The sequence below is a fragment of the Phaseolus vulgaris genome, chromosome 3 (genome assembly GCF_000499845.2).
Source record: "Phaseolus vulgaris cultivar G19833 chromosome 3, P. vulgaris v2.0, whole genome shotgun sequence".
NCBI lineage: Eukaryota > Viridiplantae > Streptophyta > Magnoliopsida > Fabales > Fabaceae > Phaseolus > Phaseolus vulgaris.
Window position 1 is genome coordinate 40804448 of NC_023757.2, and position 12113 is coordinate 40816560.

Genomic DNA, 12113 nt, shown 5'->3' on the forward strand with positions numbered 1-12113 from the left:
ACTACTATTCTATTTCGTTTAATAAGATTGTAAGAAGATATTCCAACACAAATTATAATTATTCTCATGCATCTGTTCTATCTTGTTATTCTTCACTTAGGAATGTTGTATTCTGCTCCTAACGTATCTAAAATATGAGCCTTTATGCTACTTTTTTATATAAAAAAAATAGCGTTTAGTTCATTGACTATTCCAAAATGCATACAAACATATAGAAAGGATAAAAAAGTTTTTCTAATTAATAACAAGTTGTGACATAACTTTTAATGTATCCTCTTATTTTGAAAAAATATACATACATATATATATATATATAAAGAATGAAATAAAATCCTCAAACGAACAATATAAAAATAAATTAGATCATACAGAAACCTTTCACAATGGACATTTGATTTTTTAACACTTAATTTTCTATGCTTGATATGCCTTTTTTCTTATCATATATATCCTTATATCTTCACTTATTTATAACTAAATTGGAATTGAGAAGTTTTTTACACAAGTTACAGAAGTAATTTGCAACTTCATATTTTTTTTAACACATTTCAAACAATTGTATAAAAATAAAAAAATTGTGATTTAGTAAGAAGGCCTAGGTGGCTCCGTAGTAGCATGGGTGTAAAGAAAACCACATCCAAAAATAATAATAGAAAAAGTAGCAAAGACACGTCATTCCTTTAGCAATTAATCATTGTTCTATTATTTTCTATTGCTTGCTTACGTTGTAATACTATGAGCTGTTCTTGGTGCATATATTACCTACAAATGAAACATGTTCTTTTTTCCCTCCCATCTTCAACCAACACACAAACACACACAAAGGCACCAATATCTCACACCCTTTCCATTGCGTGGATTTGTTTTCAATCTTCACCTGCTCTTACTTAATCTCCATTTTCTCCCAATCTGGCAAATTTCCAACAGAACCTCTTTTGCTAACTTCAATTTATGTAACGTAGTCCTCACATCCTACCAAACCATGCGCATGATCCTTTATTCCTTTCAATAACTTGTCTTTTTTTCATTTTCCTCACTCAACCACTCTATTCCAAAGAAAATTCCACACTCACTCGTACATGAAAAGAGAGAGAGAGGAAAGAAAATGGCCACTTTCTTGTCCATCTGTCTGTAAAACAACATAAACAAATCCATATACATCAGCTATTGCTACCTGCTTCTAGCTCTTTTCTTGGTCAAACTTTATCAATCCAATTATTATTCAGTGCTTCTCAAGAAAACCACTCACCATCTTTCCCTGAAAGATTTTTTATTAATTCCACTATTGTGCATTACATACTCAATTCATATTTTCTTTACAATATGATGGAAACAAAACCTTACCTTTCCATGACAAATTAATCAAACCTTCAATTCTCTTCACAACCCATCAATGGATGGGCTTGTAAAGTCCAAAATTCCTCACGAACGATCCCTCATTGCTCTCTTCAAATCATCACCTTCTTCTTCTTCCTTATCTTCCTCCACCACCACCTCCTCCTCTACTTCTTGGACCCAAGTCCTTCATTCCTTGTCTTCGGTTCCGACCGGCTCAAAGGTTCGGCATGAAGGTGGTCTTGATGCAACAAACTTGAGTTCAGAACAAACCTGTTCCCAGATAATAGAAAATGAAGCAACTCAAGGAGTTGGATTCATCAATGGCTTTGTTGGTCAAAGTGGAGTGGAATGGAAGGATGTGGAGAAGCGGTTCGACCAAGTGGCCCGAACCGGAAGGAGCACCGAACCGGTTGTGAGATGGTCCGAATTTGGCTTCTGCATTGGTGAGAATAGGAAACTAAAGTCAACAGTTCATCATGTAAACATTATATCACTTGGTTTTACGACCACAAATACAATAATTCATGATGCATTAATGCGTGATGCTGGTTGTGACATTGATAAGTCCTTTTCGTGTTTCTTCTGTTTATCATCTGGCACTGGCAATTAACACAAGAGAATCATCATAGTGAGGAAAGCAGTTAGCCACCTTAGCCATGTTCTTAGGATATGCTATAGTGCCGGAATATAAGACAACTTGTTTCATTTTAATTATTATTCTTCCTACTTTAATTTATTTCAATCATCAATGTTCAACACTTTATTTCTCTTTTTTAAGTCTGCTTTAGCTTAATACCTTTTTAATAATAATAAAAAACCAGATGCCTTATCTATACCTACCAGTTCTTACTTAATTCTGATTTTATTCTTCCAATTATTGTGTTAATTTTCCACTTTCAATTATTTCCTATTTTATAGGGATGCAGTCATCACCAGAGTTTGCCAACGAATTACTGTGTGCACTGAGAGGCGGCGATAATTGGAAATACAAAATCACCAAAGCTGATTTGTACAATCTTTGGTTTCGGATGAAGGATAATTCTTTTAACTCAAGATTGAGAATCTTCTTTGACATGTAATAAAAAAAAAACTTTGCTAAACTCTCTCAAGCACAATTCTGAAATCAACTAGTAATTTTTCCTTTGCTTTAATTTAGGTGCAACAGAAACAAGGATGGAAGAATTACCGAGACAGATATTAAGCAGGTTATTATTTATTTAATGAGATAATCATAATTAACTGTACCAGGTGTGAGGCTGCTTAAATTTGCATGTGTTACTTGTCCTGTTCCGCATGTTGGGGTTGATTTTTTGACCCTTCTGCAGACAAACTCTATGATGGGTTTCTATAATTAATTATAGATGCTGTGGATACAAACCGTCAATTATAATTGGCATATTTCTGTATATAAGTGTTTGTTGTGAGTATGACTAGTTTGTACCTTATACAGACGATTTTATTAACTGCTTCTACAAACAAGCTATCAGTGACACATGATGAAGCAGAGAACTATGCTTCTTTGATCATGGAATCTCTCGACAAGAAAAAGAAAGGCTACATTGAGGTACCAATCAAGCCTCAACCCCCCATTACCAACTGACCCTATTCCATATTTTATTTATCTGAATACAAAGACTCGTCATCATTTGTAGATATCCCAAATGGGGTCTCTATTCAAGGCAAGTCTGTCAAAGGCATACTCTCCAATGAAACAAGTTTCAGCAGCAACAGGCAGCACACAAAACGTTCATTCTAGCAGTGGTGACTTTTGTGAAGAGCAAGAGCCAATGTCAAGGACAGAAGTTCTGATCAGAACTTATTGGAGACGTGCTTGGGTTGTTCTACTTTGGTTCCTTGCATGTTTAGGGTTATTTGTGTGGAAATTTGTTCAGTACCGCCATAGATCAGGTTTTGAGGTCATGGGTTATTGCCTTCCCACGGCTAAAGGTGCAGCTGAGACCTTAAAACTCAACATGGCTCTTGTTCTTCTCCCTGTTTGTAGAAACACCATCACATGGCTCCGCAAGCACCGTCCCATCAACTCTGTCATTCCGTTCAACGACAACATCAACTTCCACAAGGTACACACAGGTTCTCTAATCTCCCCTTCATTTCATGCAAGTTGTTTATACTTCTTAAGGCATAATTCTAAAAATTATTCATATTAAACTTTGATTAATTAATATCGATAAACAAAACAACATTGAATATTGTATGAAAGTTAGATAAGATGTCATATTCACTGAAATGATTCGGCAATATATAGTTGTTAGATGCATGTATACGACCACCAACTCCTTCTGAGTTTTGGTAAACAAGTTCACTAAATGATAGGAGAATATATTATTGTTAGATGCCTGTATGACCACTGATCCTTTTGATTTTTGGTAAAAAAAAATTGGTTCAAGTATTGATTATCAGACCAACAAGATGGATGTGTATGACATTTTTGTATTTATCTAAATTAAGGTCATAAACAGTTGAACTTAAGTCTACTAAAATATCAAAGATTGATTCCAGAGACCCCATTTGGGATATATCTACAAATGATGACGAGTCTCTGTGTTGAATTAATTGCAGATATTCAATCTTTTCATACTCTAGATTAACGTGTGAGGAAATATGTATATAGAGAGGGGACTATCTTTAATTATTGATCGGACTTTTGAGATTGAATTCCTACCAAAATTCTAAGAAAAACAAGCAAAAGCACCTTGTGCCATTGACAATAACAATGATATGAAAAAACGAAGTTTTTGGGTTACTTATGCAGGTTATAGCAGGAGGAATAGTGGTGGGTGTGATATTGCACGGAGGAACGCACCTTGCGTGTGATTTCCCAAGAATTAGTGAGTCAGACAGATCAATATTCCGGCAAACAATTGCCGCAGGATTTGGGTACCATCGACCAACGTACGCAGAAATTTTGGCCACGACGGAGGTGGCAAGTGGGATAGCCATGGTGGTGTTAATGGGCGTTGCGTTTTCACTAGCCACCAAGTGGCCAAGGCGTCGCTCACCTGTGTTACCAGTGTCCCTCCGTCGTGTCACTGGCTACAACACCTTTTGGTATTCCCACCATTTGTTTGTCCTTGTCTACGCCCTCCTCATTATTCACTCCATCTTCCTGTTCCTGACCGACAAGTTGATGGAGAAAACGGTACCCCTTTTTTCATGTCTTTTTCCATCCTTATTCTACCTGTTACTATTTACTTTCTCGTGATTCTAGCCTTGACTTTGGTGATTTACCTTTGTAATGGCGTTTCTCTGTGAAACTATAACATCTGCTTTTACATAATGAAAATGTTTTTAATCTAAAACCAGTACATGCAATGGTAAAAAAACTAATCATTCGAGCTTGGTGTTCCATCACTTGTGTTTCTCTTTCTACTTTTTAACATAGATTACATGCATGTAACCTTTTTCTCTCTTGTTTACAGAAAAATATATATATAAAAATGTAACATTGATAATGCGGCCAATGTGCATGTTGAACTATTAGCTCTTATGAATTATTTAAACTCCTTGCGACGACTAGTTTATGCTAGTTGCTTATCATTTTGATTACGACAGTAGCAAAAGTTGGTATAAAGCTCTTCAATTTGTTAGCTCTTTCTATTTTCTAAGGTGCATTATTTTGGAACATAATTTTTATCGAAAAAAGTATACAAAAGACGTGACATTGAGAATGTGCTGGGTGAATTATAACCTCTTCTGAATTATTTGAACTCCTCGTTACTTCTTTATTCCTAGTTGCACACATTGTGATTTACAGGATTGCAACAGTTCCTATAAAGCTCTTTAATTTAAAAAATTACAGAACTAATTTTGGTATAGAAATTCAATTTCCATCAATCTTTCCATGTGCAGACATGGATGTACATTGCTTTTCCAGTTTTATTGTACACTGGAGAGAGGATCTTCAGAGCCTGTAGATCTGGATCTTACGAAGTAGATATTTTGAAGGTATTTGATCAGCCTTTTATCTTTTCAACTGTTTTTGTAAAATCAGTGGGCTTAAAGTTCTGTCAATAAATTTTATGGTACAGACCAAAATGTGAAAAATTTCAATTTCTTTTATTGTTTTTGTCAATGATAAGAATTATATTATCCTCTTCTTTTTGTCCATGCAGGCTAGTCTCTACCCAGGAAAGGTTCTGTACCTCAAAATGCAAAAACCAGAAGGTTTCAAGTTCCATAGTGGCATGTATATATTCATTCAGTGCCCTCAAATTTCGCCTTTTGAATGGTACTTTTATTTCCTTCAAGTGACCATTTCATTCAAGATATCGTGCAATTTTTATTTAATTGTTTGAACAAATTTTACATAAACACTTCTAAAAATATAAAAAATAAAATAAAATTGTAACTTAAAATTAATTTGCAGACTAAGTTATTTTGTAGAATTTTTTTAATATAACTTCTCTAAATTTTTATTTTTAATTTATAACAAAACAAATTTTGTCCAACCTAAAAGTGTTTATTGATAAATTTGTTCAAACATATCCTATTTCAATGCATTCTTTCGGTTTTGTGATGTCAAGTAGGTCAATGAATATTGATGTTCTATTTGAGTTTCTTTTGTCTAAATTTTCAGGCATCCATTTTCCTTGACTTCAGGGCCACAAGATGACTACCTCAGTGTGCACATTAGAACACTCGGAGACTGGAGCTACCAAATATATGATCTATTCCAAGAGGTGAATATAGCAAATTTTAAGTGCAAAAGTATGCTTCTTATTCTTTGGACTCAAAAAAATGCTCCACAATCTGCAGGCAGTGTTATCACGATCACAGGGATGTCCAAAACTGTACATAGATGGCCCTTATGGCTGTGCTGCTCAAGACCATGTAAAATATGACATTCTGGTACTAATTGGTCTTGGAATAGGAGCCACACCGTTCATTAGCATCCTAAAAGATGTAGTTAAAGGTGTCCAGACAACAGAAGTTGATCATGTAAGTTTTTTTATTTGTTTATTCATGTAAGAATTTTCTTACTGTGATGATTATGTCTTCACCAAAATTCAATTGCTCTGCTTCTGTTTCTTTGAACAAATGCCACACTTGGGCATTTGAAATAGAGTGGTCTCAGAAAATGCAGCTTAACAAAGGGTCCATTAAAAGCATATCTTTATTGGGTTACAAGAGAGCCAAACTCTTTTGACTGGTTTAGAGATGTCATGAAGGAAATCTCAAATTCAACCAAAAAGCAGGTATGTCTAACTGTAATTTTGTTTTGATCTTGATGCAATTTAAGATCTTCGAGCATTTTCTTACCAATCTAGTTTTCTATAACCTTGAAGTCCGTTGTGGAGATGCACAATTTCCTGACCAGTGTACATCCAGAAGGAGATATTCGTTCAGCTTTGCTAAGTGTCATTCAAGCCTTGCATCTTGCCAAGAATGGCACCGACACAGTTTCCAGGACTCCTGTAAGTGCACTTCTCCTTAGTTTTGGCCAATATATGTAGCCAAACTATATAAATTACAAGCAAATTTTAAACTTACTGGAGTGGCGTTAAAGAAATAATTTGTGTCACATTCAGGCTATTGCTTGATTAAAAAACCGTTTCTCTATGGAAATTTTCAGATACACACACATTTTGCTCGACCAAATTGGTTCAACATATTTTCTAGATTGGCTCGCAAGCATGGAGGAGCTAAGATTGGTAAGAAAAATATCCCTCATCAGGATTACTTAATTTTTTTTCTGAAACCCCTTACTTGGTATACATTCCCAACTCTGTGTCTTGTTTAATTATTGAAATAGAAATTTAATTTAGAGGCTAAAGTTTTACCCAACTCTGTTCCAAAGAGGGTAGATTATTTTCCTAACTAAGAATGCTGGTTTTCTTGCACAGGGGTTTTCTACTGTGGACCATCTAAATTAGCAAGAGAATTGACGAAGTTGTGCACCAAATTTTCCACCAAAACCACAACTAGATTTGTTTTCCACAAGGAAAATTATTAAACTTGTTTCTGAAGGAATGACACCTGTTGTACCCATGCCTTGATTAGGTAAGCAGGGTTACCTTCAGAATCCGGGCAGCACCCTTTATTTTGCCAGAGAATCTGTAAATATATTTGCTGCTCTGGTGCCTCCTACATACCAACTTGAAGTAGTTCAGCAATTGAAGAATGAAAGAAAATACGTTAGTCCTCATTCATCGTTGTAAGTTGAGTATCTATCCATTACATTTCGGTTTTTCCTATAGACCTCTAGTAGCAAACCATACGTATAGGAGAAGTATAAATGATGAATAAATTTTACAAAAAGTATTACAACCATACTCTGTAATTACTGGTCTTTACTTTTGACATTAATCTATATCCCTTTTTTACTACAATCTCTAATATGTTTAAGGCAGCAAACTTTGTACACAGAGCTAAAGTAACAAGTAACTAGTGATAATACAGACAACCATCAAACATACTCTTTCTCAATAAATTAGAATTTGTACATATTCTCTGGATTCAGCCCTCATTAGGATGAGAACAAAGACATCAAATCGACCAAAAAAAAACCACATTTTTTTGTTTTTTGTTTCCTGCTATACCTACTTCTTACTACGTTTCTTTTTCTGTAATTCAATTGCTCCTCCAACCGAGACACAATTATTTATGGGGCTGTTTGAATCTTGTGCACCATTTTACCATCAGTTCTTCCACACTAGCATCCATGCGGGTACCAACACCACCCCACACAAGCATGTGCCCAACATCTCCAAGGGATGACCCCGTAACCTCGTACACGGCTTTAAACCCAAGTCTACTGTAGAAGCGAACCAACTGTCAAAACAACAACAAATTCAACCCCTCTTGTCCATAACCATACATATCTAAATATGATCATTAATAAGTAAAGCACATGTTCTCCGACAAAGGAAGAGAAAAAAAGTCTATGAATCGATAATGTAAATACTTCTTGCATCGATATTCAAAATAAATGTAGTGACTTTTATATTAAAAAAAAGTTAAAATCATACCAATTCAATAAGAGTGTAAAAAAAGTACAAAATATCATTAAACTGGTGAATAACGAGTAAAAGGTGTGACATTTTGGATAAGGTTGGTGAGAAGAGAACCTTGGAATGGTAAAGATCGGAGTCGTTGATGGCCAATAGCTGCGCTATTTTGCAGCCAGAATCATAACCGTGTCGAATTGCAACGGCTCCAATGAACAAGCCAAGGCCAAAGATTGATTTCTCCATGCCCAGTGTGTCTCTTCGTAGTTTAATCGAGTCCAAGTGAAGAATTTTGCCATCTACCCAGAATCTTGTGAACCCCTCGGCCCTTCCGAGCTCTGCGTCGGTTACCAAGCTCCTTGCGGTGATTCTGAAAAAGGGTCCCAGAGTTTTGAGGTGAAGGTCGAGTTTCTGCGCTCGCGACGCTTCCAGAATTTGGGACATGGTTGGCAGAGGTGGTTCGTTGGTAGCATTTGCGGTGGCGCGTGAGAACTTGGGTTTTGGAAGGGAATTAAAGTTGAAGAGGGGTGAGATTGAAGATAGAGGAAGTTGAGGTGTGGTTTGAAATGGTGGGTTGAAGTGGGAAAATGCGTTGTTGCATAAATTCATAGTCATGTAGCCACTGAAACCGATTCTGCTCCAACTTTTGCAAAATTCCACAGTTTTTATTTATAGTTCTTTTGTAGTGTTTTTTTACACGATGCGGTGGATGGGAATGCTCTTGCAAACATTATTTGCGAACAGTTCCACTGCTTCTTTGGCGTGTAATGCATTTTGCTAGTGTCTTCCGCACACTGTCAAGTTTTATTTTATACGTCTTACAATAAAAAAAATATTTTTAACATAGATTGTATCAGACATAATATCATTTTTAATCATTAATAAAATTTTAAAACATTAAATTTCCAATTAAAAAATCATTTAAATTTGTACCTAACACTATAATGCCTCGACAAAATGTTATACTATATATACATATATATTGAGTAGAACATCAATTTTTTTCAGCAATTTGTCACACTTCATATATTTCTTTTAAATATTTTATTAAATATGTTCTAGTAAAAATTAAAACTTGTTCCATTAACATGTTGAAAAATTATTGTTTTTATGTTAGGGTAATTCGTTGAACTTATTTTATTTTATAACTGGTACACAAATAATTTTTTTAGTTGTTTAATATATGACGTCTTAGTTTACATGATCTAGATTATAGCTGAAGTTAAAATATATACTTTTTGGAATAAGTTCCTTTACTTGAAATTATTACATTTGAAATTGAAATATTATCTCATTTATTCCTCACCACACACTCTTAAAAGGGTCACAACACTATAATAAGTATCAATATACACAATCGCACTCAATTATAATATCAAATAAATATTCACATACATAACATGTATCTCATCATCATCCTCATATATATGGAGACACATAGTTAACAATTTATATGTGCATCCCAATACAACATATTTATCATTAGATGCATGTCACTTTAGCCAACTTATCTCGTTTTAGTGACCTTATATTGCTTAAGTAACACCAATTCTATAGAATAAAATATGACTTGTTCTCTCTCCTTCATTATGTATCACTCAAGTGTTATATTATTGTGTGGATGATGAATGCATATAATTCACATAAAATAAAATGCAAATTTATAAATTATTTAAATTTTAAAATTTAAATCTATATCTATATCTAGATCAATTACTTAAATTGGATCATCATTCCATGCCTAAACTACATTTACATTGCCAAAGTCACACTTGTCATTGTCATGTCTAATCTTCTCTTTGACTTTTCTCCTTGTTGGAGAATATAATGAGTTGAACTTGTACTTGGTTAACTTCAAAATTTTCTTTGCCTTCCAAAGCTCATATTCCCTAATTTTGTTTAACTTAATAGACCACATACAAAATTACTATTTGCTCCTATTTAACAAATGAAAGAAAAGAAAAAGAAAATTCTAATTTTTAATATTCACATTCCAAGTAAATTCTATTTTACTTATTTAGAACTAAATAAGATCCTCACTATCTACTCACTAATTATTGCATAAGAATACTTATTGTATTATGCAACAAGCTTAAGATTATTTGTTGCATGCTTTGATAAATCTAAAAAAATATCAGACATCATTATTACATTTTAATGTTTAAGTGATATATTCTGTCATTTAAGTATTTATGTTAGCATTTCAATGACATTAAACGATACATATAGTCATTATCTACTGCTTAAGTGATAGTCAGTCCGTCACTTAGTCATTTCAATCCAAAAATATCACAATTTGGTTTCTACCAAAATCAATGATATACTATGTTTAAACTATCCCATAACATTAATTATACTCACAATAATGTATATATAATCTATAAAATTCTATTACAGTATCATGATCATCCAACTTGTACATGATTATATATTTTATCATTACACCATTTTAACAATCATACACTTCGCACATCTAAAATAATATAAAAAATTGAACATGTATTATAATTAATTTCTCTTATTTGGAGTAAATCTAACTTATAATCTAAATAACACTATATTCCATTAGTTCACTACTAATTAGATAAAAATCCACACTATATAAAAACAACTTTTCTCCTTGTCAAATCAAAATTACTTTCAAATTTTCAATACCATGAAAAAGAGAAGAAAAATAAATGAAACTATTGTAAGAATACGAAATCTTACCGCAATTAAGATTTTAACTGTTTTATCTTGATAACTTTTAGTACCTCTCAAATATAATAATAAATAATAATTTGAAAACTATAAAAATAAAGAAAACATTTTGAGAAATATAAAATTCTTACAATGTAAAGAATAAAATTTTAATAGTCTTTTTATAATTTTTTTTATTTTTTATTCTTTATCTATAAAAATATATAATATAAGAGATTATCATAGAGTTAAAAAGTCATTGTCGCCTTCTAATCCTTCTTGTATCATATGTTAATATGGGACTACAATACATATTATTTAGTGATACAGTGTGATATTAATACATAATAAAACATATATTATTTAGAACACAAGATTTTATCTCTAAATCTCACGATAATTTTAGGTTTTGGTTTTTAATTTTTTTTAAATATTTCAATTTGTTAAAACTGAAAATGTAGCCTATGATAAAATGATATTTTTTAAAGCAAAAACAACCGTTTATCTATTTATTTATTTATATACAATCATATTAACTTTGTTCTTTTTATAATAAAGTATAATGAATTAAAGAAAAATTTACTCTTGTCAAGCTATAATCTTTCATAACTTTTTTTTTATTCCAACTTTAAGAAACTAAAATCATAATTAATTCATTATTTAATATATTTTTCTTCTTTGTCCTCTCTTTCTCCAAAAGGTTCTTACAAAGGTTTAGTTGGCTACAGAAGTGTAGTTCTTGACAAGGATTGAGGTTCGAAGGGTTTAACGAAAACAAACTTAACTATCTTTACAAAATCAAGACAAATAACAAATACACACAAAGGGGAAGATCAAGACAAATAACAAATTAAGTATTTGGAATAGAAAAATATATAAAAAAACAAAAAAAAACACAAAGGGGGAAGAAGAGGTATATAAAAAAAATATTACGAAGATAAAAAAAATCAAAATATACGGATAACACAAAATAATTATTAAACAAGTTAAATAAAAAAAGTAATAAATAAGATATCAAATTATATTTTCAGATTTTCATTTTAACTTATTTCATTTCATTATTTTTATAATATTCAATTTGATACTATAAAATTTTAAAATAATATATTTGATGTGACCTTTCCTCCA

General features: G+C 32.5%; 1 protein-coding gene and 2 long non-coding RNA genes across 4 annotated transcripts; 1 reads left to right on the forward strand and 2 right to left on the reverse strand.

The window, feature by feature from the left end:
- The first annotated feature begins 794 nt into the window (after window positions 1-794).
- On the forward strand, window positions 795-7688 carry LOC137807717 (respiratory burst oxidase homolog protein A-like). 2 transcript variants are annotated; one of them, XR_011080583.1, is made up of 14 exons: window positions 795-1781; window positions 2257-2413; window positions 2495-2543; window positions 2789-2902; window positions 2991-3419; window positions 4112-4498; window positions 5209-5304; window positions 5472-5587; window positions 5936-6038; window positions 6115-6297; window positions 6434-6554; window positions 6645-6773; window positions 6932-7010; window positions 7203-7688. XR_011080583.1 is itself a non-coding variant. In XM_068608483.1 (14 exons), exons 1-14 carry the CDS (start codon window positions 1394-1396, stop codon window positions 7310-7312), a joined length of 2472 nt encoding a protein of 823 aa, XP_068464584.1. In that variant the 5' UTR covers window positions 795-1393; the 3' UTR covers window positions 7313-7688. The 2 variants fall into 2 exon arrangements, 1 of the variants encoding a protein (XP_068464584.1); XM_068608483.1 differs by having other exon boundaries at window positions 6423-6554.
- Window positions 2710-4303, reverse strand: LOC137807719 (uncharacterized). Its single transcript, XR_011080585.1, has 2 exons — window positions 4163-4303; window positions 2710-3486 (listed from the first exon to the last, which is right to left on the reverse strand). It is a non-coding gene; the product is annotated as an uncharacterized lncRNA (long non-coding RNA).
- Window positions 7689-7753: 65 nt separating the features above from the next.
- On the reverse strand, window positions 7754-9091 carry LOC137807718 (uncharacterized). Its single transcript, XR_011080584.1, has 2 exons — window positions 8427-9091; window positions 7754-8130 (listed from the first exon to the last, which is right to left on the reverse strand). It is a non-coding gene; the product is annotated as an uncharacterized lncRNA (long non-coding RNA).
- Window positions 9092-12113: the final 3022 nt, after the last annotated feature.